We start from the raw sequence: 27,416 nt of genomic DNA, 5'->3' as shown, positions 1-27,416 counted from the left end.
CTTTTAATATAATATATATTAATAAATTAGAGATTAAATGTCAATATTTAAAAACAAAAAACTAAAGATAAGTTTATTGATATAAGAAAATAGACTTTATCTATATTGAAATTATTCTTTTTTTTAATTATTATATCATTGCATTGAATAAAATCCAAACATTTTAACTGGTGATGGATAAACTCAAAGGTGTGAAAGCGGAGACAGCGTACATACAACATTAAGATTTGAGAGTACAACTCTGTCGCCGATCTCTTAAAAATACAGTATAGTTCTATTAGTTAATTGAACTGAAAACTTCATAAGTTCAATTTTTTAAAACTAAACCATAAAACAGTATATTTAACTTAGTAAAAATGGATCAGATGTTTTTAGTATAATATAATATAGTTAACTATAGTACAATATAAATAAGTTATTTTAATTATGCACAAGTGTGAACAAATAAACAGTTAGATCCTCTTAACGGTCTACTATTCATTTGGCACATATATCAGTAACAACCAGTGGAAAATCTGTTACTAGTCATGCACAATTTAATGTCCATCATGCATACATAGCAGTGAGAACAAAATGAATCTGTGAAGATTTTATTATTCATGATCAACTGTTGGAATAGATGAACAGGCACATGCACCCCAAAACTTTGCAACGAAATGTTTTAATAAAAAAAAGGAAAAACGTTTAAAATTCAACCTGCAAAGATCCGAATTCTAAACAGTCGACAAAAAAATGTAAATTCAGATTGCCCAACCCAACCTCTACAATTAGCAGAGATGGGATCATTTTTGTATAGAATTTGGAAAGAGAGTTAGTTACGTAAATAAAAATAATAATAATTCAGGGAGAAAAAAAATTAATGTTAACATAATCCTCTCTAGTGACCGGTTACGAGGACTTTATATATCCACCTTACAACATTTCATAAACCAAACTCACTTTTAAATCAAGAATATACATATTGTCATTATAAGTTTCGAACAATTTAATAATGAGTAGTATATCCTACCATCTCCATACTTCAATGTGGCTAGCGAAACTTCGTTAGGAACTAAAAAAAAAAATTCTCCTTACATATTGACTCTTCATTTGCCGATTTAAATAAGCTCGTGTGTCGTAATGATTTTATACTATTGTTCAGATACCCCTCATTCGATTTAACGCAACACAGTATGGGTATAAACTGCAATTCAAAGAACTTCGTAAAAATTTGCACTACACATCCGAATGTGTCCAAAACATCTACAAACATTTCAGATTTCCTGTCATTCTCAGTAAAGTAAATGAACACTATGGACTCAATGCTGCCCCTTTCTATATATAATAAAGGAACAGCATCCTATTTACAGAGTTTCACGCTGCCAACAGGCATAGACAAATCAAAATGATTATAATCAGGGGGAAAACCATGACCTGGAAACAATCATAAATAAGTGTCAAAAACCACCAACAAAGCTTCAATATCATCCTGGAAAAAAAGAGATTGTTAACGTCAGATTCAACTGCACAAGTCATGAATTACAATCCACAATGACAGTAATTTCAATTAACATAACTTCAAGCATGATGGTCATGGTGATTTTCATTTTGATAGCTCATCGAAATGTCTTGGGTCAGATGAACTACAATGGGCAAAATGGAAGAAAAGAAGAGAAGGGAAACCGGAAAAACCAACCAGTCCATTAAGATAAGGCACCTTCTCCAATTTTGTTTGTTACTATTATCGTCCTCGTGAATGCAAAACTAAATGCTTCCCAGTCTAATAATTTCCTGTTCATAAATTTATCACTACTGTTCTTGGAGGTCACAATTTATATGGCTTATAATTTGAAAGTTATTATGTATTGTTAGTTAGACTCAACTTTCTCTTCTGAGCATTCGGTTATGAACGTTCGGGTCTTTTGGCTGTTCGGTCTCGTTCGGCCTCTTTTGCGTTCGTTCTTTAGCGTTCGTCTTTTCTGTTTCTTTACTTGGATTGGCTATATATTGTAGCTTGTCTTGGTTTTCTGAGTTAATTTTCAATCCCGTAATATTCAGATAATTCCTCTCTGTATTTTGTCTCTTCTTTTTTGGTTCTCTGTTTCACACTCGAATCCAACAATTGGCGCCCACCGTAGGGCTGTGAATCAAGAAACTCAAGAAGCAATGGCAACCAAGTTCGATATTGAGAAGTTCAATGATTCTAATGATTTCGGGCTGTGGAAGATCAAGATGGAAGCTATCTTGATACAGTAGGGATGCGATGAAGCATTGAAGGGTGAGTTGAACATAGGTGCTGGGATGTCGCAAGAAGAGAAGAAAAGAATGGTTGATAGAGCAAGAAGCGCAATCATATTGTGTTTGGGTGATAAGGCGCTGAGAGAGGTTGCAAAGGAGAAGACTGCAGCTGGAATCTGGGCAAAGTTGGAATCTCTGTACATGACGAGATCGTTGGCTCATAGGTTGTGTTTGAAGCAACAACTTTATTCGTTCAAGATGACAGATTCAAGAACCATAGAGGAGCAGCTTGCAGAATTCAGTAAGATCGTTGATGATCTGGAGAATATTGACGTGCGATTGGAAGATGAAGATAAAGCAGTTATTCTTCTGAATGCTCTTCCAAGAACCTTCGAGCATTTCAGGGATGCCTTGCTTTACGGTAAAGATTAGGTAATCACACTAGAGGAGGTTGTGACATCAATTCGAACCAAGGAGTTTCAAAAGCTCCAAGATTCGAAGGCAACCGAGGAGGTGGCATCTAGGCTATTTTCGGTGAAAGGGAAATGGAAGAAGCAGGCTGGAAATGGGAAGAAGACGAAGTCAGAGGGTGTGAAACAGGTGAGATGTTTCAAGTGCCAGAAGATGGGACATATCAAGAAGTATTGCCCAGAGAAGGGCAAAACCGTTCGGCCACAGGAAACTGCTGATGTGGTAGAGGCTTCTGAAGGATATGAATCTGCTGGTGTTCTGGTAGCTAGTCTGAAGATTCTCAAAGGATCTGGGTCATGGATTCTGGCTGCAGCTATCACATGTGTCCAGTGAAGGAGTTCTTTGAGAGTCTAGATCAAAGAGAGCATGGAAACGTTCTACTGGGAAATAATAAGGCTTGCCGAGTGCAAGGAGTGGGGTCGGTAAGGCTGAAGATGTTTGACAATAAGGAGATGGTACTGCAGGATGTGAGGTATGTGCCTGAACTGAAGCGAAATTTAATTTCAATAAGTTCTTTTGATATTGGAGGTTACACAACAAAAGTCAAAGATGGAGTGATGAGGGTGTGTTCTGGAGATTCAGTGGTTGTCAAAGGCAGAAGGCAGAATGGCTTGTACATTCTGGAGGGATCCACAGTCATTGGTCATGTCTCGGTAGCAAGTGGGAAGACTGAGAACACCGCTCGGCTTTGGCACTTGAGGATGGGTCATATCGGTGAGAAGGGTCTTGAAGAATTGGAAAAGCAAGGCTTACTTCTGGGTGATAAATTGCAGAAGTTGGACTTCTGTGACCATTGCGTCTTGGGGAAGTCACATAGGATACCGTTCGGTCAAGGGAAGCACTTAACCGAACGGCCATTTGAGTACGCCCATGTTGACTTGTGGGGGCCTGCAAGAACTCAGGCTCATGGTGGAGGAGCGTATTTCCTGAGCATAATTGATGATTTTTCAAGAAGAGTGTGGATTTATGTTCTGAAGAATAAATCTGAAACCTTTCAGAGATTCAAGGAGTGGCATACACAGACCGAGAATCAATTGGGGTATAGGCTGAAATATCTTAGAACTGACAATGGTCTTGAGTTTGTTTCAAATGAATTTAATGAGTTCTGCAAGGTTAAAGGGATAAGGAGGCACAAGACTGTGGTAGGAACTCCTCAACAGAATGGTTTGGCTGAAAGGATGAACAGAACAATTCTCGAGAGGGTTCGATGCATGCTGCTTGGATCAGGATTGTCAAAGGCTTTCTGGGGAAAGGCTGCCAATACAGCCGTATACCTGATTAACAGGAGTCTGTCTTCGGCCCTCAACTATAAAACACCAATGGAAGTTTGGAGTGGACGACCGGCTGACTACTCACACTTGAGGGTGTTCGATTCCTTGGTGTTCGCTCATGCCAAAGGAGATAAGCTGGACGCCCGAGCGGTAAAAAGTGTATTTCTTGGATATGTTGAAGGAGTTAAGGGATACAGGTTGTGGAGGTTAGATTCTAAACCGTCCAGGTTGATCATTAGTAGGGATGTCGTTTTCGACGAAACGAGAATGGCAATGCATGCTGAAAATCCTAGATGCGAGAAGAAAACGCTCGTAGAGGTGGAGCATACTACTGATGGGGACGTTCGGTCATTGACTGAGGAAGACCGTACGAGTGAAGGGCGAGACGAAAGCGTTCAATCATTAGGAAAATCGAACGGGTGAAATGCAAACAGATATTGGTGATGAAACAGATGGTATATCTGACGATGTGAGTAACCCAAGAGGAACTGGTGATGAATTGAGGAATTATCAGCTTGTTCGTGATAGAGAAAGGAGAATCTCTAAGCCAACCAAACGGTTTGGAGAGGCAGATTTAATTTGCTATGCCTTGAATGCTGCTGAAGATCTTGAAAGCTCGGGAGAACTGAGAAGTTACAAGGAGGCTCTTCACAGCAACGATCGGCATCTTTGGCAAGGTGCTATGGAGTAAGAGCTGGAGGCGTTGAGGAAGAATAGCACCTGGAAATTGGTAGATCTGCCAAAGGGCAAGAAGGTTGTAGGTTCAAAATGGATATTCAAGAAAAATGAAGTTATACCACGGGGTGAGAAAGCTAGGTACAAAGCAAGACTTGTTGCCAAAGGCTTTACTCAGATTGAGGGTGTAGATTATCATGAAATTTTTGCTCCTGTCGTGAAGCATTGTTCGGTCAGAATTTTAATAGCGATAGTTACTCACCTAAATTTGTATCTAGAACAGTTGGATGTGAGAACTGCGTTTCTGGATGGAGACTTGGAGGAAACAATTTATATGAAGCAGCCAGAAGGGTTTGCTGTGGATGAAAGAGTGTGCCTATTACATAAGTCTCTTTATGGTTTAAAGCAAAGTCCAAGACAGTGGTATAGAAAATTTGATGATTTTCTGATGAAGCTGAACTTCAAGCGGTGCAATTATGATGACTGCGTGTATATTTTGCATCTTGACAGTGAAGTTTTGTATCTTCTTCTATACGTGGATGATATTCTGATTGCCAGCAGTGACAGGAGCATAATTCATGAGATGAAAGCAAAATTGGGTGGTGCTTTCAAAATGAAGGAGCTCGGAGAAGCAAGGAGGATTTTGGGCATTGACATTAAGAGAGATAATCTGAAGGGAAATTTGTTTTTATCTCAAAAGAGGTACTTACAGAAGGTGATTTCAAGGTATCGAATGGCTGAATCCAAACTAGCTGGCACACCGATCGATCAACACTTGAAATTCACTAAAGAGCAATGCCCGAAGACCGAGGCTGAAAGGAGGAAAATGGAATCTGTTCCATTTTCAAGTGGGATTGGGAGCATCATGTATGGCATGGTCTGCACTAGACCTGACCTAGCGCATGGGGTAAGTGTTCTCAGTCGGTTTATGATTGATCCTGGACAAAGTCACTGGGAAGCGTTGAAGTGGATGCATAGATACATACGGGGGTCTCTTGATACTGGATTACTCTTTCAGAATAATTTTCATGGTGGAGATTATATTGAAGGATTCGTTGATTCAGATTTTGCCAGGTGCTTGGACACAAGGAAATCTCGTTCGGGATATGTGTTTACACTGTTCGGTACTGCTATAAGCTGGAAGTCTACATTGCAATCAGTTGTTGCCCTGTCAACCACTGAAGCTGAATATTGTGCGCTCGCTGAAGGGGTAAAGGAGGCACTATGGTTAAAAGGCTTGATTCGGGAATTGGGTATTGATCAAACTACCGTCCAGGTTCATTGTGAGAGTCAGAGCGCCATACATTTGGCAAACCATCAGATTTACCATTCTAGAACAAAGCATATTGACGTCAAGCTGCATTTTGTCAGGAACATTGTGGAATCCGGTGATGGCCAAATCTGCAAAATTGCATCTGAAGACAACCCTGCAGATATGCTGACTAAGCCGCTCGCTAAAGAGAAGTTTCTGAAGTTGTTGTCCAGGATTGGTTTTTTACCGCTCGGTTTGTAATTTGTGTATCGTTCGGTAATTTTTTGTAATATTTGAGTCTAGGTGGAGATTTGTTAGTTAGACTCAACTTTATGTATGATAGATTCTGTTATCAATCGTGTCACTCAGGCTAAGGTTAATGAAAATATGGAATAGGTCATATTCTTGTTAAAAAAACCTAACAGATGAGGGAGTTGGTAGCAAGTGAAAATAAAATAAAACTAGTAGAAAGGACATATACCCTGCAAGAAGTATCAATCTATGAACACGAAAACTGAGTCTGCACATAGCACCGCCAAATCGTAAGAATTAAACGTCAGACTCAACTATGACATCTTTAAGGCCTGCTTCAATTGTGCAAATGCAGATGGATGCATACTGCTCATTGCAGCATTGAATAATTCTCCATGAATGGCAGCACATGTTTGTAGATTTTCTTTCACACAGTCCTCAAGAGACAGTTGATTGATCCTGTCGGAAAATTTGATCTATTGAAAAAAATAAATAAATATTCCTTTGTTACCCTCACAATGTACATCATTCAGAAATGGAAATTTCATCTAGTTTTCAGTTTCTAACCTGTCTTTTTCTGAATTCTTTACTAGGAATAGTGCCCTCATCAGGAGATGCGCTGGAGCTCATGTCACCACTGTTATTGACAATAGACATGAAGAACAGTGGTTTCAAAACATGACTGAATGCCCTTTAATTAAAACCAGGGATGACCCCTTTTGCAATAGTTGGTTATTGACATATAAGAGGTTGCCCTAACCAACTAAGCGTTAGCTATTAAAAGAAAAATACGTGAATGGCATTTATATTACATCCCTAGTATAATAAAATATACCTGGACTCTTCCTCAGTTAAGTCTTCATTTCTGCCCAGAATCACACTAGTGCAAACACTGTAGATCAAAACATATACAGGGGTCAGTTACTCTTATATGCAAACAATGAATACTATTGAAAGGTTAGTACCTCAAAATTTGATCCAGTTTGTCAAGTACTTGAGGCAGTCTTAATGTCAGAATTATTGAGAGGGCTAAACCAATTGTCTTCTTCTGGATGGAAGAAACATTATCTACCTGAAAAAATTAAATCCATAATTTAAACATAGAGGATACAACATTAACTATGCCAAAATGACACATATACACATAAAACTAAATACTAAATACAAACTTAATCAGATATTATTTTAAGAAATGTGACATCCTACGCATATTAAGAGGACATAGAACTTCTTCCAACCAAGCGCAAACACTTTGGCCCGATTTCCTTCACATAGGGGTGCGTAAGTTAATAAAGTAATAAAGTAAACGTATCAAATGCAGCAAAGTAATGAACCTAAACTAGGCCGTGACACAGACAATGAGATTCAAATATACGTCAGATACTGATACATACAAACTTAAAAATAAAATACTAGGGAAAATTTGATTCAATTAGCTGACAGTGAACAGTACAAGAGGGTATATATAAGCAATAATTATACAGTTAAAAATTACACTCTATATCCCTATACTATCTTGCTAGAATAATTACAACAACTGATTATATCTCCTCGTAACTCAACAAATAAATAATACCTTCTAGTGACTTAACATACATCAACAGTCCAATAAATATAAATCATTTTAAAGTTGTGTATTTATTAAGTAATGCAACTCACAGGTTTGTCTAAGTACATATAAGACAAAAATATGCAATATATTTAGAACCAAACAGTCTCTTGAACATAATCACACCAACCTTATCAACCCAAATGTCAACCAGACAAAGAAGTATATTTTCTTGAACTGGGATGGATGCAGTCTGAAGCAGTAGAGAAGTTGATGGATCTGATGCTAATTGAGCTAGTGAATTTGTATTCATCACCAATAGCCTAGCAAGGATCGCAGCAGAAGATGCTTTAACAGATGTTTTAGAAGGATCGTGATCATCTCCTCCACTCAAACATATTACAATTAACTTCTGTAGACAAAAAAAAATAAAATAATTCCGAGGCTTGAAAGCATTCTCTAGATTATGATATGAACTATGAAACATTAGTTGATCAACACATACTTTCATTTAGTATATCTTACAAGATTATAACAGACTTACTTGTAAAGTGCTGCTAATAAGTGGGGGCACTTCCATGGGGAAACACTGTAAAGAGAAAAAATCAAATTCAAGTGTTGCTTGCAAGGATTTTTAAAATATATATGACGAGAAAAGAAAACCACCATCCAACTTATGATAAAACCAAAAAAAGTTTATAGAACATCCAAAAACTTAGTCACAGGCAGTAGAAATTATAATTCTTGAATAAGCTTTTCCACTCCATCACAGCAAAAAAACTTATCTATCGACTTAAGAAATAAACGTAAAAACATGGGCCCCATAGAGGATGATTTTTAGTTTGGTTTGGTGGATTTTAGTTTTAAATGTTAGTTTTTCTTCTAGTTCTTGATTTCAATACATTAGTTTACACAATTTCCTATAATGTTAAAATTAGTTTAAAGACATGCTAGTAAGGTGGTGGCAATGCTGACAATGAGGATAGTGATAGTAATGGTGCTATAGACGATAATAATAGTGGTAAGAGCAATGTATTGGCACTGTGGTAGCAGTAGCAATGACTGTAGTGATAATGGTTGCAATGGTAATGGTGGTGATGATAAGGCAACAATGGGATGCATGATTATCAAATATAACAAAAGTAATTTTTTGAAACTAAAATTCAAATTTACAAATCCTTTTTTCCTTGTTTTGAAGATAAATGTAAAAGATTTTTGAAATGATGTAAAAGATAAACTTCAAACTCCATTTTTGTTGAGTATTTTTTTTTTTTTGAAAATTACATTTGATAACCTAATACTCGCAACAACCCCAAATGTGGCTTAGTTACCAAAACTTTAGTGTTAAGCTATACAGCACGGTAATTTAATTAGATATGCACTTGGATGGGTTTATTTCCAAAAGCCAGAATGGAGGTACTAGCATAAAGAAAGACTTTTTGCCAAAAAAATATATTCTTAAAAAATATAGGAATGATATTCTGTTAGGAGGTTAAGAGTGTATGAAAGAAGAAAGAAACATTAATTAGACTAACTGCCTTGGCAATTAGGAAAGGCGGGAAGGGGTTGTATAAATAAGCATTGTATTTTGTTTAGAAGGAGCTTTTGGAGAATTATAGTTTGACAGGAATTTAGTCCTGTAAGGGGGAGGTTAAGCTCTCATCACTAGTATACTTTGTATTCTTGATTGTTGATAACACAAAGAGAGGTTATACAGCATTTTGTGAAGTCTATTGGAGTGTGTTAGTGTGCATTTCTATAGGTTTCTTTATCAGAAACCTATCAATTTGGTCTGACCTGCCGGATCAAGAGGACGTGCGGAGTGTTGGAGGTGAAAGCCATGGAAGGGAGAATGGAGGGGCTGGAAATCACAATGGAGGGGATGAAGGTGGAGGTTGCCGCCGTGCGACGGGATATACAGCAGATGATGCAGATGATGGGGGCGAGAACGAACAATCACGACGGAAACTCTGAAGGGAGTGACAGTTCGGTGAATGATAATGGGGAAGACCTGATCATGTGGGGATACAGCACAATTGGCGAAAACGGGTGGATCTACCATCCTTCGAAGGGGGGAACCTCACAGCTGGATTAATCGGGCAGAATGTTTCTTTGACATTCAGAAGGTGGCGGAGGAGGACAAGGTGGAGCTTGCATATATTAGTATGGAGGGCAGTGCGAGTTACTGGTTTAACGTTTGGAAGGAAAAGGCCAAGATTCGTTCTTGGACGGCCCTAAAAACGGCGTTAGTTAATCGATTTGGAGGGGGGTCCAGAGGAACTGTGTTTAAGCAGCTTGCGACAATGCGGCAAGAAGGATCAGTGGAGGAGTACGTCCAGAGCTTTGAAATACTAATAGGTCAGACTCGGGGATTATCGGAGGAACTGGTGATGGGGTTTTTTCTCGCCGGTCTGCGAGAAGACATAAAGGGGCAAGTCCGCATTCAAGATCCTCAAGAATTCATGGTTGCGATCAGGATCGCGCGGGATGTAGAAGATGCGATGATGAGGGCAAAAGGAGGTGGCTGGAACGGAATAAAAGTTAACCCATCGGGGTCGCGCATGATAGGGGCAGTAATACGTGGCGAAACCGAATGTCAGTCCACGAACCGGACAAGCGGAACGGAGGGTAATGGACCAGCTAGGAGAGATGGAGCGATGCCTGCAAGCAGCACGAGAGGGAGTGTGACCGGAGGCGGCAACAATCGGGGAAGGACGGTGCGAAACTTACCATATCCTGAATTTCTTAAAAGGAGAGAAGAGGGTCCATGTTTCCAATGTGGAGGCCCATTTGCACCCGGCCACCGCTGCTCGGAGAAGAGTTTGCGAGTATTGTTGTTGGCGGAGGATGAGGAGGACGACGCAGAAGAAGGGGTAGATCAAAATCCAAAGCCTATGGAGTTATCGGCTTGTTCCGCATGAGGGTTAACCCAACCTAAAACGATGAAATTGAGGGGAAAGATTGGCGACAGGGAGGTACTAGTCCTCATCGACAGCGGGGCCAACCACAACTATATTAGCCGGAGACTGGCGGAAGAGCTGAAGCTACCCATAAACGATACGCCCCCTTATCAGGTGAGTTTGGGGGATGGACAGAGGAAAGAGACTAGAGGGTGTTGTGAGCAAGTAGAAATCGTTCTGGCAGAGGCAGCGGTTGAGGAGAGGCTCCATTTATTCGAACTGGGCGGAGTAGACGTCATCTTGGGGGTTGAATGGCTAGCTAAACTGGGTGAGGTGATGATAAATTGGAAAGAAATGACAATGGGGTATAACGAGATGGTAAGAAGGTGATGATACAAGGAGACCCAGCTTTGGCCCGACAGCTGGTGGAGCCTCAGTCTTTATTAAAGTTGACAGATGCTGAGACATGGGTGATAGCTTGGGATCAGGACCGAGTGGAGAAAGAGGTGGACGGTGAGGGGCCAGTTGATTTGACGGGGGAGCAGAATGCAGAGTTGGAAGCAGTGTTGTAGGCGCACTACCGAGTTTTTCAGGAGGTGCAGGGATTACCACCATCTTGAGATATGGAGCACCGAATTCCACTGAAGGTATGTACGTCCCTACAGGTACCCACACCTGTTGAAAGGAGAAATTGAAAGACAAGTGGCAGACATACTGAAAGCCAGGATGATCAGACCAAGCACAAGCCCTTTCTCTAGTCCGGTTATCTTAATAAAGAAAAAGGACAACAGTTGGCGTTTCTGCGTGGATTACAGATCTCTAAATAGAGCCACAATACCGGATAAATTTCCTATACCCGTAATCGAAGAGCTCTTGGATGAGTTGAGAGGAGCTACCTATTTTTCGAAGATCGATTTAAAAGCGGGCTATCATCACATTAGAATGGGGAAAGAGGATGTACAAAAGACGGCTTTCCGCACACATCAAGGCCATTACGAGTTTTTAGTGATGCCCTTTGGTCTCACGAATGCGCCATCCACGTTCCAGAGCACGATGAATGGTCTCCTGCAACAGTACCTAAGGAAGTTTGTACTGGTTTTCTTTAATGACATTTTGGTATACAGTGCTAGCTAGGAGGAGCATCTTGGGCATGTGGATCTGGTGCTAGGCATATTAGAACGGGATGGCTGGGTCGCTAATAGAAAGAAGTGTGAATTCGGGAAAAAGCAGATAGGTTACCTGGGACATCAAATCTCAGAGAGAAGAGTCGAGATGGACACGGAGAAGATCAAAGCTGTTTTAGAATGGGACGAACCAAAAACCCTGAAACGATTGAGGGGTTTCCTCGGTCTAACAGGGTACTACAGGCGATTTGTGCAAGGATATGGGAAGCTTGCAAAGCCTTTAACGGAGTTGTTAAAGAAGGGTAAATTTGTGTGGTCGGAACAGGCTAGAACCGCGATGGAAGCACTAAAGACTGTTGTTACTTCTGCGCTAGTCTTGACTTTGCCAGATTTTACTCAGATGTTCCATGTGGAATGCGATGCTTCTGGAGGAGGGTTGGGGGCCGTGCTGACTCAGAACAGGAAACCTATTGCCTATTTCAGCAAAGCCCTATCGGAGGGTTCCCTGAGTAAATCTATCTATGAAAAGGAGCTAATGGCGGTGGTCCTGGCAGTCCAACATTGGAGACCCTATTTGTTGGGAAGGAGGTTTGTGGTACATACTGACCAACGCAGTTTTGAAATACCTACTGGAGAAGAGGATTACAACTTACAGTCAACAAAATTGGATAGCCAAGCTAATGGGCTATGACTTTGAAATTGTATATAAGACAGGGAGTTCCAATAAAGTTGTTGACGCCCTGTCCAGAAAAGAGGAAGGCGGTATGGAGGAAGCAGCATTGCAGGTGATATCCAGGTCATATTGGCAAGACTTCCAAGAAGTGTTGCGAGAGGTCGAAGAGGATGAAACGCTGGGCAGAATAATAAGAGATATTAAAAACGATCCAAACTATCATCTAGCTTATACATTGGAGAATGACAGACTGCATTACAAGGGGAGGCTCATAATATCCGCCAAATTAGCTTGGATCCCCAAGTTATTGGCCGAGTTCCATGTGACCAGTACAGGAGGCCATTCTGGGGTGTTTCGCACATATAGGAGGATCGCCCAAGCTTTATATTGGGTAGGCACGAAGAAAGCAGTCACGGATTTTGTGGCGGGATGTGTGGTGTGTCAGCAGCACAAGTACATGGCTGCCTCGCCCCAAGGGTTATTACAACCCTTACCGATACCCCAGGCAGTGTGGGAGGAGGTCAGCATGGACTTTATTGTGAAGCTCCCCAAGTCTCAGGGCTATGATGCCATATTAGTGGTGGTAGATCGATTGAGTAAATATGCCCATTTCATGGCACTCAAACATCCCTACTCAGCAAGAACAGTGGCCGAGGTGTTTATTAGAGAAGTTGTCAGGTTGCATGGGATTCCGGTTTCGGTTATTAGTGATAGAGATCCCCTATTGTTAAGCATATTTTGGAAGGAGCTTTTTAAGATGCAGGGAACCCAGCTCAAGATGAGCACAGCATACCACCCGCAGACAGATGGGCAAACGAAGGTGATGAATAGAATTGTGGAAGGATATTTGAGGTGCTTTTGCTCGGAACAACCCAAAAGCTAGAATGCAATGCTACCTTGGGCAGAATACTGGTATAATACCAGTTATCAGGGGGGCTGCGCGGTGCACACCATTTGAAACGGTGTATGGTCGGACTCCTCCATCTTTGAGTAGGTTTGTTCCAGGAGAGACACCGGTGGAAGCTGTAGCCCAAGATCTAATGACACGGGACGAGGCATTGAAGCATGAAATTCTATTTAAATCAGGCCCAAGATTTAATGGCACAGCAGGCAAACAAAAGGAGGAAAGAGGCGGATATTAAGGTGGATGATTGGGTCTATTTGAAGATTAGACCCCATCGACAATCTACCATGCCTACTCGGTTGCATCCCAAACTCGCAGCTCGTTATTTTGGGCCGTTTCAGGTGATTCAGCAGGTGGGAAAAGTGGCATACAGATTGTGGTTGCCTGAATCCGCAAGGATACATTCAGTTTTTCATGCATCACAGCTAAAGAAGGCCGTGGGGGAAAAATAAGTAGAGAAGGATCTACCAGCTAAGTTGCAAGCAGATGGACCAACTTATTGGCCGGTGAGAGTTCTGGGGGATAGACAAAGGCAGCAAGGAGACGATATAATACAACAAATTTTGGTCGAGTGGCAGGAAGGAGGCAGAGAAGGAGCAACCTGGAAGATAGGGTGACTATCCAGGATCAATACCTTGAGTTCAACCTTGAGGACAAGGTTGTTGAAGGGGAGGAGGGTAATGTTACGAGGTTAAGAGTGTATGAAAGAAGAAACAAACATTAATTAGCCTAACTGCCAAAGGAAAGGCGGGAAGGGGTTGTATAAATAAGCATTGTATTTTGTTTAGAAGGAGCTTTTGGAGAATTATAGTTTGACAGGAATTCTTTAGTCTTGTAAGAGGGAGGTTAAGCTCTCATCACTGGTATACTTTGTATTCTTGATTGTTGATAATACAAAGAGAGGTTATACAGCATTCTGTGAAGTCTATTGGAGTGTGTTAGTGTGCGTTTCTATAGGTTTCTTTATCAGAAACCTATCATATTCTCTTATATGATTTTTCAGAAGTTAGATATAAAATATCATTTGGAATTCTTTTTCAAAATTAAAAAATGCATATTTTAAAAAATGCATATTTTAAAAAACCTTATCCAAATTGGTAATAGATCCCTTTGTATGTGAATAAAAATAAATTAGTATTGCTAAGCATCCTACATAATCATAATGACGCAAAACAAAAAAAATGCCTAAGCCAATGGGAACTTAATGAGTTAACCTAAAGATGCAAATCAAGCTAGGACCTATGAAAGAACCTAATCCAAATTCAACAAAGGCATAAGGACAAGAGGAGAAAAGAAGATATCAGAACTATCAGGTTCTTAGTAGTGTTAAACAATATATGTTTCAGCAGTTCAGTTTGAACTCACAGCACTGATACTTGACCTAGACAATAATATGGATTAATGTAGCAGGTTACAGTTATTCTGTTACATTACACGATATCAAATATCAATAATATCAATGCTATCATTGTTTACTAAACCTGTAGCTCTCAACTGGAGGTATCATCATATACCAAAAGCCTCAGTAGTTCCTATTCATAATTGTGAAGTTTGAAGATTGACATTGTTTGGAATGACATACCTGTATTAAGATTTCAACCACAGGAAGAACTGAAAGAAGCCCTTTGTCATTGACATTTCCAATAACTAAATCAAGAATTTTAGCAATATTTGTTGCATGCATGCTCAGAAATTCGTTTCCACCCAAAATTATGTAATCTTCAATTATGTTCACTGCAACCTGTACTTAAGATAGAGTATGAACATCAAAATTTAACAAAAATATTAAAATAAAGTCACAAATTCCCTGTTAGATGTGGGTGGGCACTAACTAAACCAGCAAGATTACGTAACAGTAATAATGATCATAAGCCCAGTACAGTTGTCATTTTTAGAAATACAACACAAAGCAGTGGGATATCATTGGCTGAATTTGTATACTTCCATCAAATTAAAAACTGAATGATTACACTTTTTTCAAGTAGTGCTGCACAAACTTGATAGTTGTCAACTTATATGGAAACCAGCTGAAAGAAAATTACACAGATCTCCCTTCCATATACATTAGATATTAGACTACACTAAAGTACCTTTATCTAACACATCCCAGACTAGTTTCCCTGTTAGTATCTCTAATCTTACAGACATAGTTACTAATGTAACAGTCTCAACTACCTTATCTAACAAATTTTTACACAAGAATCAATGATCTAAAAATTTGAGAAGGTACAAAGGAGGCAGGCCAGGGACTTGAATAGAAGGAACTTATTATCATTTATTCATAGATTATTATGTACGTCATATAAAAACAAGTATACACAATATAGTTGTCACAATCCAGTAATCATGGTCCCTGAAAATTTTACAAGTCTACTTCACCCTAGAGCACAATAGCTACAGAGAACAGGAGTAAATAGTAAATTGAAAATTTATTAGAGTATGGAGCTAGTTCTAACCTGCAAATGGTCAAAATTTCTTTCCATAATGTCCACAAGGCGTGAAAAATATTGTAACAATTGAGGGACCATCGATGGTGCGTGAGAAAGTGTGGCTTCCCACAACTGAAAGGTTTGCAGTTGAACTTTCATCAGACATTCTCTCACAACAGTAGTACCATCTATTTGGTAAAAAAACAACAGTATTACCAGCATGCTATCTTCTAGGAGATTAAGTTCGTCTGGACTATTAATATCAATCCCATTCTCCAGAATTGGCAGCAGTATACAGTAGCAGACGGGTGACTGGTAACCAAGTGCAACCACAAAGTTTCTCAAAGCAACCAGAAGCTGTATCTGCAGCAGACTTTCACCAGAAGATTCCTCCCAAACCTTGCCACGACAAAAGCAATAGAAAGAAGACAGATCCAAATTTGATTAGTCTGGGATTTAACTACATAGCTACTCTTCTATGTCCCTTACAGCGTAAAACCTAAGAAAACAAATAGGTATGTAAACCATGAAAGTTAAATCCATAGAGATCAATTTTGCTTGGTTTCATGTAGCTATGTAAACCATGATCTGAGCTTTTTTATCAAGTTACAACTAATACAGATTGTAAATCCATTGAGACCAGAGTTGCTTCAAATTAGAGACGTAGTCATATTTCATCCGCAAAGCACGCAATTTTGCATGTCCAGGTCCTCTACCTCAGCCTTGATCCTGTTTCAAAATCCCTACTTATTTTATTGCATTTCCTCTTCTAAAAGGTGAAGGGAAATGATCACACAAAAACCTGCCCCTATCAGAAAGACCAATCTTATATTCTTTTCTTTTTTTTACATTTTAATGAAAGTCGAGGGAATGTGTCCAACTGTTTGCTCTACCACCCCATTTTAGGAAATTCAACCTGGTTCTAATGCCCACCACCAACCCAATGCCTTCCTCCCTAATGGTGGTCCTCTTTCTTGGATTTTATTGCCATCTGCCTCCCTGCTGCAATGATTTGTTGTAGTGCTGTGCTTTGTCATGTCAGTATTCTGAGTGTTGTGTAATAGGCTGTGCATGTTTGAATTATGCCAGGTGTTACTTAACATTCAAATGCTAATGTCTGGACATTTGTGAGTTTTGTTTCGTTAAGTGAAATATGCTCTATTTTATCATCGAGCAAGTTTATTGATTCAGGATGTGCTATGATGTGAGCTGGAAAAAATCCTTTCAATTTAAAATTTGATTCCGATTTAATAGCAAAGATGTGCATGTCAAATCAACCCTAGATTTCTTAGTAAGTTAACTATTTCACAAGTTTAATCTTTAGAGGAAATTAATAAACTTAAGATCAGAGCATCAAACATATGAGTTGGCATATTTACTCATGTCACACCAATTTTCTAGTAAAGAAACTGATTCACAATTTACTGAAAAAGAAATAATAGGCTAAAATACAAAGCTTAGTAGGCAAATAATAGACAGGATATGTCTTATGTTACCTTCTGAAAAAATTGCACCAACTTATTTGCAAATGGAATAACTTCATTAACATGTCCAATAAGGATAGAGATCAAATTCAAAACTTGAACCTGAAGAAACATTTACAGAACATGAGCAACAACTCACACATAGTACCAAATATTGAATGAAAGTCAGTCTCGATTGATAATTTACACAATATAAGTTCCCTCTTGTCATGCATAAATTTTCAGTAAAATGGAAGAAAATGTAATGGGCCTGTGTAGTCAAAGGCACTTATTGAGGTTGAGGTGATGCCCTTTAGTGAGGCACAGATCTCAGCTGCATTAGACAAGATGCTAGCTTTCAGTAACTAACAATAACATACAGCTCCAAAAGCCCATCTATATGACTTGTCAATTAAAACACTAACGGGTCAACTGATGTTCTATCCCTGCTGGCTAATCGACAATAACATCTGCCCAGGATGCATGGATCGAATGATGTCATTGGTATCAACAAAAAATCGTACTTTTGGCAAAAGTATCATCTAGTTTGCTGTAACAAGGGCAAAAAGAAAAAAACGCTAGAGAGAAATGGAACAAAACTTAATGTGGTTTAACCTACATTGAACTATGACTTACTACATCCATCCAGGGGCAAAGTAAAGAAAGTTCACTATTATTAATGCACATTTTAAGGAATAGGTACTTAGCACTCAACTGTAATCCCAATAGACCCAATTCCCCACTGTTGCTGAGGTTTTACAATCTAAGTAAGAGGATTTAGTATACTACACAACCCTCAGCTTCCACCTCAAATGTCCTTGAAAATTGCTTGCCAGATTACATGACAGGCTATTTGGGTGGTGTCACATGACAGGCTAGGTCCATGAATTTTAAACTCCCAACCAAGGAGAAATACTCCCTTCGGTACCCTGCATTTCACCTTTTCAAACGATGTCTAAAGAATTTATTTTCCATCAAAAAGGAGGAAGTTGCCTAGCAGTAATTTTTACCTTTGAATCAAATTCCTGAACTTCCTCAAACAACTTAAAACATGAGTCCCAACAGATAGGAAGAAGATCAACAAACCCCCTTTCTGAAAAGTTTGCATCTTCAATATGTAAGCATAGTGATCGACATGCTGCCAGCTAAAAACATATATACACATGGTTAGTTTGACACAAGATTAAAGAGAAATGTATATGTTGGACTAACAGAGAAACACAAGGGCAGTAAGAATACATCTATCAAATGTACCTGGACTGACAAATCTTTACCCTGTAACAATCTGATTAAAGCACAGTATACAGGCCTTTTTGTATCATCTTTGATCTGTGAAGGATATAAAAGACAAAGAAAGTGAATACAAATGAATTTTCCTCAATTGAAGGTTTATATGGATTAAGATAATTAGTTATTTTACTGTCATAAAACCTTACTATACCAACATAGAAATTATTTAACCTGTCTAGGTTTTGAATTTCACAACATTTGGGACACGAAAGGAACTAAGAAAGCTTCTCATAAAATCTTTTGATTAATTTTAATGCAAAAACTTCGAAGTTCATCATCAAAGTAAGTCGATGTTAGTGCAAAGTTAATAGTTAGTGGTCAACTATGGTCAATGGTCAACCATAATCAATCATTATTAGTTTTGTACAGCTGTACACATTGTATCTTGTAGTATAAACACATAGTTGTACAGAACATACAGATGTGATATTCATTCAAAAAAATTCAGTTCAGTTCAATATGTGCTTCTCTCTTTTTTCTCTCGTTCTAGTCATTCAACACTCGATAAATTACATACCTCAGAAACCCACTGCCCCAAAATTATAGCAACTTTACGATGAATGATACGCAGATTTGGATGTTCGTTTGAGAGTTCAAGTGATAAAGCGCCATTAAACCTGAAAATGAATGGTTTAGAAGGAATAGACATAGTACTTTCAAATCCAGTGACAGCCTACCAAAAGAAGGATCTAACATTAAAAAAAAATGTTTTAATAGGCTATGAAATACGCTGTGTCATTATTAAAGAAACATAAATCTGAACCATCAAATAAGATAACTAACTCTAATAACTGTTTGCATGTTAGAATGCCTCAGATGGCACTCCTTGTGTTATGCTTGGATCTAATTGACACTGTGCCTCATTAATCTTTCCATCGTGTGGCTGAGATTAAGGAACAAACTTGCTTTTAGTGAGAATGAGATTGGTATATCATAATTTGTATGATTAGTTTCTACACAGATGTCATCAAGGCTTTGATATAAAAAATAACCAGTTGTGGCAATGTGCTATATACCGCACCTTCCAGTCTCGGTTCAAAAGGAACAGCCACATCTTCCAGGGCATATCCTCTCCTCTGATTTTGTTATGGGACAACTGTTTTCATGGTGTTTTATCATATGAACAATTTAGATGAATCTTATTCCAAACATAGAGACTCGATAGCTCTCCAACACTTGACTTGTCTCTATCATTGCTCTTTGTTTTTGTCTTTGCCCTCTGACCTTATATACAGTGCAATTAAAGTAGTAATATGCATTTCGGTAGAGAAATGCACTAAGGTGTTTGAGGTAGTACAAGCAAAATCAAAGAATAGTAAGTCATTGCAGGAAGAAACTTTGTACAAAGTTCCATCACCAGTAATTGGTGGCTCCATGATTTCTTGAGTAGAAATTTGGATTAGCAAAGCCTAGACACAACAAAACTACAATGATCTTCAATATTTTAGGAATGATAAGATTGAACAATGGATAACTTTGTAAATAAAGCATAGTATACTTGAACTTACCAGTCTTTAAAGCTCAGGTAGTTTGAGAGTTCATAATAAACATAAGCAGTAGCACCATAAGCAGCATCTTTAAGAAGCAAAGCAGGAGTAATTTCCGTCACAGAAGTTGGACAATTATTCATACTCTCTCGAAGAAGAGAAACAACAACAGGGCCTAGCAACTAAAAGTAACAGCCATAATCACACATCAACATTAATCTATAGTCAACATAGCCAATGATGGAAATATCTCAACAAGAGAAAATACAAGACAATGATGTATAAATGGTACCTACTTGGCTATTAGTTTCAAACAATACAATGTACAAGGCCTCAGCACATGGCCTCAATTTTTCTGTCCACTGAACCATATCCTGCTCATGGTGAAAAGACTCAGGGTTACGGTACCACTCTTCCATATCACTTGCTGTCAGAACAAAATACCTGTTGGAAGATAACGGCACTGTTTAGGCTGGCAATAGAGTGATAAATCATACCAAGAAATATCACTTTTACTCAAATCAAATTACAATTATAGCCAATAACAGTAGCTTATCACCTCCAACTTTTTTATTTAAAAAAAAAAAAAGAGAAGTTACATTTTATCTCAATCGTTGTAATAGAATATCAAAACCTACATTAAACACTTAAGATATTGCTCACAGAAAGCCATCAAAATGGGTCCAAACCAATGGGTCAACCTGCTAACCACAGCTTTAGGCCGGATACAATAATATTTTTACAAGGGTCCAAAAATTGGAGCCAGTCTACCTATAAACCTGGGCTGACCTGCCAACCCACCAAAAAAGTTTGTCTGATTACAAATATAATGTAAAATTAAACTTTAAATTTAATTCACTATGATGTGAGAACTTGAATTTGAGAGACAGAAGTAATGTTAAAACTAGGAAAACTAGAAGTTAATTAGGACCGAGGAGCAAGGTGGAGTTACATTTTTTTTATTTTTTCAATTCATTACACATTATGTATTACATGCAATCTTTAGTTCTTAATTATGGAGTTCTAATTTTCATGTATTATGTTTTGTTAAATATATAAAAATTAAATAAAATAAAAGATTTTTTTAATTTTTACTTTAAATAATTCTTAAAAATTTAGGTAGACTAATTTGTTTAACACACTAATCCATAATGGTCGAGCCAGGCCTTTTTCAAATTGTGTGGTAAGTGAGTCAGGCTGGGTCAGCCTGTTTACAAGGTGGGTCAAGTCCAAAGGGCTGAACTAGTCCGTTTTGACATCCATACAGGTCAGTTGAAGACCTACAAACAGACAGCCATGCGTGCATACACAAATGACACAGAAAATCGCACGATCTTACTTGCTATCACAGATTTTTCATAACTTGAAGTTAAAAGCAGCAACTCTGCCACTTTTCTGCCTCAATACCAAAACATTCTAGGAAGCAGTAGGGTATAAAAACATTTTCAGGAGATTTCTAAATGTTTTATTTTTGAGTATATTTAATATAATGACTAATATGATCTCTTATACTAAATTATCCTTGTATTGATTATTCAAATCCCATCTATTTAGCCTACATACATTTTAATTTGAGAAATTTTATCCTAAAACAATTTTTGGCCTTGTGTACTAAGCACAGATGATTTTGTAAATATGTTCAGCATTGTCGACAGGAAGCCATGCAATTAGGGCACACTACCACTCACAAAAGTACACCATATATGAAAAGAATGACTATTAAACAAGGTATCCCTTTTGACTGATTTGGAGAAACCAAAAGGAACAGAACTACTTTTTTTTTTAATTTAACTCTAATTTGCATAAAGCATAACATTTGTAAACACATAGCATATCCTTATGCCTCACTCAGCTGAGAAAACAAAACAAATACAAGTAATACAAGCAAGCCAAGAAGTGATTGAAAAGTGAATACCTTGATATCAATACATTACACAAGTGGACTATCCTTTCAGTGGGGAGAAGAGAAGTTAAAACACCACCAACTGCACTGGACATGTTTTTCTTCATCAGCTCCACACTAACTCCATTTTCATCCATCACCCTACCTGTAAGACTCGGCTTGTACTCCTTACATTCCAGAATATTTTTAATCATTACCATACATTGAATAAGAAATTGCTCAAACGACAATAGATATGGCTCAGGATCTGTTATCCTATTCAAACAGAAGTCCATGACAGAAGAAAGCACAAATTTATCACCAAATGAGTAAGGATGTCTGCCCTGAAAGGCAACTAAAATTTTCATCAATTTGGTGCATGCCCTCTTTACGAAGTCCCAAAATTTAGTATACTGCTTTTGAAAAGAAGAATCTGCAAATAAAAATGTCTTGTAAGAATAAAGTAGACATTGTAGATTGTGCTGTGAGCAGGGAAGGCAAAATTAGCATTTCGAAGGTCTAATTTTTTTATACAGCCTCTAATTACATAAGCATATAGATATTATCTATAACTTGAAAGAATAAAGAGAAAACAAAAACTAATATACAACAATTCAGGGCACTAACAAATAAAGATAGATTAAGAAATACGTAAACATGGTGATAGTAATATATGTTAAATATCCAAGTCTACAAAGAATGAAGAAATGGAAGTCAATGTATTTTCTCATTGTGCTTTACAAAAAATTCATTTTCAGGATCATTCCTTCCATATGTTATCTTTTCCTATTGTTGAAATAAAAGAGACATAGGTGTAATCTCGAAAAGTGTGTTAAGCAGATAGAGTTATGAATTTATAAATAGGAAAATACAAAGGGATGGGTATAGATACCATGCTGAAATAAGAGAGAGAGAGAGAGAGAGAGAGAGAGAGAGAGAGAGGCACAGGCTGAATCCTTAAATGTGTGTTGAGCACAAAAGATTATGCATTTATAAATAAGAAATATAAAGAGATGGGCCTAAGCACGTTACATCTAACACCTACAAATCTATTATCTACCTTGGTATTTAATTTTTTTTTTGTTATTTCTTTATTTTCTGTTTTTTGTTGACTCTTAACTATGCAATATCCACTACCACAGAGTATTGTTGGTCTTGTAGTTGTCAAGGAGAATTTTCCTTTGAATTTGGCAGGCATTTTCCAATAAAATATTATGCCCAATTTCTGCTCCATTTCATCCAGCCAGCTTGATTACTATGAGCGACAACATTCTCTTCCCAGCTCAAGTACTCCTCATGACTCACCAACTAGATTATATCATCCAACCTCTAGCAAAAAATGCATTAAAAAGCATGTTTGAACTTGCTACTCTACGAAGAACAACATCCAGCTCTAGAGTGTAGAGATACGGTTTGCATATGGTAGAGATCTTCCATTACTTCTCCAAAAGTTTGTATACCCACTAAAAGAAAATCTATCAACATAATGTTTGGATCATCAAAATCCAAGTTCCACGTTATCATTCTTCAAAAATGTAACTTGACATGCTTTTGTGTAGCACACTAAAGAAACATTACTTTTCTAGGAACCAAATGATTCTTAATTCAATCTACAAATGTTTATGATATAGTTATTTGTCATAACCTAGACATGGGATGAAAATATATACACCAAAAGTAGAAGTCTCACAGTATGGAAGGAGTGATTGAATGGCAGTCAAAAACACAGGTGCGACTTCCTTGACTGGCCTAATCTCCTACAAAATATAAGTAGTAATATAAGGTTGAATACCTTAACTGACAAAATAATTAACCAGAAAAATTTTAAAAAGCGCTCAGCTATAAAAAAAAAAAACTCATAGAATTAAAACAAGATATGGATAGATAATTACCTGAAAACACTTTGAATCACTTTGAAATCCTGAAACTATTAATTGCCTCACAATTTTTGAACATAACAGCCATCTCTCACATGTAAGGTAAAGTTCATGAGGCTGATCTTCGGCATTTAAATTAGAGCTTTGAGAAAGAGAAGAGAAACCATGCAGTATTGTCTGCATATCACTTTGCCAAAGACGCCAGCTATAATCAAAGAAATGAGACGATATCTGCCATACAAAATGGTATAAATATATTATATGATTTAAGCCACACGATGTACTAAACAGTAATCTTATTCTAGAAGAACTACGTAATCAGATGCATAACTTTGAAGCAAAAAGGTGAAGATGCAGAAAATAGGAGAAAAAATAAAACAGAATACAATAAAAACCCCAAAAGAGCCTATAGGATAAACCATAGGCAACTATTTGTGTTTAAAATAATTAAGAATGAAGTACCAAACATAAAAAAAGATACTGGAGTTAAATAAAACTTATAGCACATACACCAGCACCATTCATTTTAGCTCTTTCATTGTGAAATTTGGTTATGTTAGTATTGAGCAATGACAAACTTAAGTTGCCTGTGGCATCAAATGTTTCTATCCCACCTAAGACATACAACACATCCATAAATTGGACTACAGAACCTGTCTCTACTCAATTACGGATATTGCTCTTTATAAATTAAATGTATCACCCTCTTAATGGTATGATATTAGACTTATTTCTTGATATGACAAAATCAACTCAAAATAATCAATTTAATATTTGAAATTAAAAAATGACCCTCAAAAGTCAAGAGTCACACTCCCATGCAGATATGCCTAAAATTGAAGAACGCTAGGTTTAGTGATACACATCAAATTAGGCTACCCGTATAGACCTTAACTACTAGATAGTTGGGACAACCTTTCAAGGGAGAGTGGCGATACTGCCTCCTCAAAAGTTTAATGTATTGAGCCATAGAGCCTGCAAATACCTACATCCAAGTTTCCAACAACTCAACAATAGGACCTCCTTGCTACCCTAGTAAGAACAAGTTAAAATATATTATGAAAAAAGTTGTGTATATCTGTGACTTAGGATATGTATATCTGTAGCAAAGATCTCCTCAATATGTTGACAGCAAAAATGTTTAAACAAGTTTTTTATATAGAAGATTTTATTTTCTAAATAAAAAGAAAGGCAAGATTATTATTGAGGTTTGCATATCATTCCAATAATAATGATGGTAGACATTTTGCAAGTTTTCAATGTACAGCATAAAGGCATGGATTTAGACAGCTGAATGCAAGAATGAACAGAAAAAAGAATAAAAGAAGGAACTGCACCTCTGCAAAGTTGCGTTGATCTGAAGTAAGGCGTTTTGTGGACAACTCCTTTAAGGTCCTAAATAGAATTAAAAAGATTCGATGGGAAGCTAGAACATCTGCTGATTGAAGTTGTTGTGATAAAACCAAAAAGATGTCTGGCCTGAGTCATTAAATTAGCATATCAACATATAGGACTTGCTTTAAGAAGAATGTTAAAATCATAAAAGTACATAGAAGCCAAAAATTAAGATATCTTATAACATGTAAGCAGCAAAAAAGCCATGCATGTTGATAACGCCTCTCAAAGAAAACTAAAAATCCAGAACGCTTCTTTTTTATAAATATTAAAACTGTATTAAAAGACAAGTGAGACATCTTTTTGGAAGGTAAAACTTGCCTAGGAAATTAAAAACCATTAGATAAAACCTAATGTCATGCATGGGAATTCATTAAGATAGCCAATGAATAAAAAATAGCAATGGAAGAGAGATACAAAAGGAGGTAGCGGAGAAAAATTCAATCGCAGTATTGTAGACACTGTAAATTTTCTTGAACACCAAAGAAATAAATATTGGACAGTACCATTCTTTGGGATAATCAATACGAGCGATTTTTGAGATAAGCACTGCCAGCATAAGAGCAATCTGCATTTTAAAAATGAAGGAATTAGGAGAAATAAATATCTAAAACCTATCACAATTCACAAAGATAACCAATAAAAATAAAATACTAAAACGCCTTTGAAAAACAGGGTAGGGCAAAGGATGACTATCATTTGCCATTCACGAAGTATCCAATGCGGAAAATACGTTGTAGTGGGAAGGGAACAACCGAGAAGTTAGAACCCATGCAAACTGAACAATATAAACCTCAACCTATCCCTGACAAGAATGAACATTTCTAGAACCGAAGTAACTAATGAACTCAGCATTCAGGTAGTGGTAAGAGTAACAAACCAACACTCTAAACACAAACATGCACAATGTTCCTCTCCTCAAGAACCAAATCAATAGTAAGCGCCACCACAGACCTACCAAAACATCCACTAAAAGAAGGAAAAATAAAAGCACCTGATCATTCTCTTCCCTCAAGTACGTCAACAACTTCTGCCTCAGGTGCATTTTCTCTTCATTGCTAATCCCCCTGAACAAACGAAGAAAAACTACACATTAAAAATGTCACATTACCATTCACACGTTGTTGCATGTAAGGTTCAGCTTGATTTTCAAACAAAACACAGCTTCACCGCCCCACTATCAAAACTAAATCCAAAAAGCAACATCTTGCCAGCATATCCACTACATTTCCCCCCTTATTTATAAGCAAATAAAGTAAAAGAAACAAAACTCAAGCGTTTACGAGGAATCGCGGCGGTGGCGCCAGTAGCGGTTGACGCTGTTCTTAAAATACACGGTGGCCATCATGCGTACATCCGTTTGCGACGCCAAATCTTTCGCGGTAATCACTTCCTGCAGTTCCATTCGCAAAACCAAATGCTCAAAACGAAACAGAAAGCACAATGCAAACTTCACTAGAACCCTAGGAGAGAGAAATAGGATGTTACGAGGAGGCACGAGCAGAAGCCAGGCCTGGACTCCGATTGCGCAAGGGCGTCCTCGGCCGGAGCCCGGATGCGGTGATCGGCGCTCATGGAATTCGCGAGCAGCGAGTACATCGCCGGCACGTCGGAGGCCGAAAGCGCCATCGGCGTCAAAGAAAATTCTTTGTTTGCGTTAGATTTGATTTGAAGAGTGAGTGGGTGAGTAAGTGAGTGAAATCGGTGTTAAGTGAAAGTAAAATTTGTTTAGCTTTGTTCTGTATTATAGTGACTGCAAACGAACGAAAGACACTTATATAGGGAGAGAGAAGACGAGGGAGAATGAGGAGAAAGTGTTTGTGTTAATGTTTGAGAGAGAGAGATCGTTGAAGAGAGGGTTGAGAGTGTAGAGAGAACGTTTGGCAGAGAACAAAAAAAACGGGAGTGTGGAGGCTAATTGGGACCCACGGCGTCGTCATAAGCGTTTCATTTCAGATTCAGACCAACTGCGCCAGCCATTAACCCCTTTTTTTCTGCCAACTCGGATTATTGCTTTTTCTTTCTTCTTTTTATATATAATATGATATAATGTAGCAGCTATGTACCACACTAAATTGTGAGGAAAAGAACAGAGGTCGTACTCTATTTACATACCTGCTTACATGGATTTTTAACATAAACATGACTTTACTCACTTAGAAAATTTAAAATCTTGAGTGAAACTATAATCGTATTGACAAAAAAAAAAGAAAAATGTGTGCATCTTTCTCCAAAAGATTGTTTCCATTTAGAAGTCTTATTGGAAAAATGCTTAAGGAATCAGTTCTTACAAAATATTAAAGAC

General features: G+C 37.8%; 1 protein-coding gene across 2 annotated transcripts; it reads right to left on the bottom strand.

The window, feature by feature from the left end:
* Positions 1-1,189: 1,189 nt before the first annotated feature.
* LOC108320397 (uncharacterized) lies at positions 1,190-27,105 on the bottom strand. Of its 2 annotated transcripts, XM_017551800.2 has the most exons (24): positions 26,600-27,105; positions 26,395-26,504; positions 26,106-26,178; positions 25,618-25,679; positions 25,054-25,195; positions 23,732-23,947; positions 23,530-23,596; positions 21,873-22,272; positions 20,254-20,401; positions 19,979-20,139; positions 18,988-19,087; positions 18,435-18,509; positions 18,191-18,325; positions 17,214-17,303; positions 15,934-16,116; positions 15,745-15,849; positions 14,871-15,029; positions 8,232-8,276; positions 7,878-8,099; positions 7,104-7,210; positions 6,974-7,030; positions 6,706-6,775; positions 6,368-6,614; positions 1,190-1,468 (listed from the first exon to the last, which is right to left on the bottom strand). In XM_017551800.2, the coding sequence occupies exons 1-23, from the start codon at positions 26,738-26,740 to the stop codon at positions 6,453-6,455; spliced, it is 3,030 nt and encodes a 1,009-aa protein (XP_017407289.1). In that variant the 5' UTR covers positions 26,741-27,105; the 3' UTR covers positions 1,190-1,468; positions 6,368-6,452. The 2 variants fall into 2 exon arrangements, with proteins under 2 accessions (XP_017407289.1, XP_052728896.1); XM_052872936.1 differs by lacking the exons at positions 25,054-25,195; positions 25,618-25,679; positions 26,106-26,178; positions 26,395-26,504; positions 26,600-27,105 and adding an exon at positions 24,632-24,747.
* Positions 27,106-27,416: the final 311 nt, after the last annotated feature.

The sequence above is a fragment of the Vigna angularis genome, chromosome 2, assembly GCF_016808095.1.
Source record: "Vigna angularis cultivar LongXiaoDou No.4 chromosome 2, ASM1680809v1, whole genome shotgun sequence".
Classification (NCBI taxonomy): Eukaryota; Viridiplantae; Streptophyta; class Magnoliopsida; order Fabales; family Fabaceae; genus Vigna; species Vigna angularis.
This window is presented reverse-complemented; position numbering and strand designations above follow the sequence as displayed.

Coding starts and splice junctions, on each gene's coding strand:
- LOC108320397 (XM_017551800.2), bottom strand. CDS start 26,740: ATGGCGCTTTCGGCCTCCGACGTGCCGGCGATGTACTCGCTGCTCGCG. Junction 26,505..26,599: donor GCTTCTGCTCGTGCCTCCTC/GTAACATCCTAT, acceptor ATGGAACTGCAG/GAAGTGATTACCGCGAAAGA. Junction 23,597..23,731: donor GTGATTCAAAGTGTTTTCAG/GTAATTATCTAT, acceptor TATATTTTGTAG/GAGATTAGGCCAGTCAAGGA.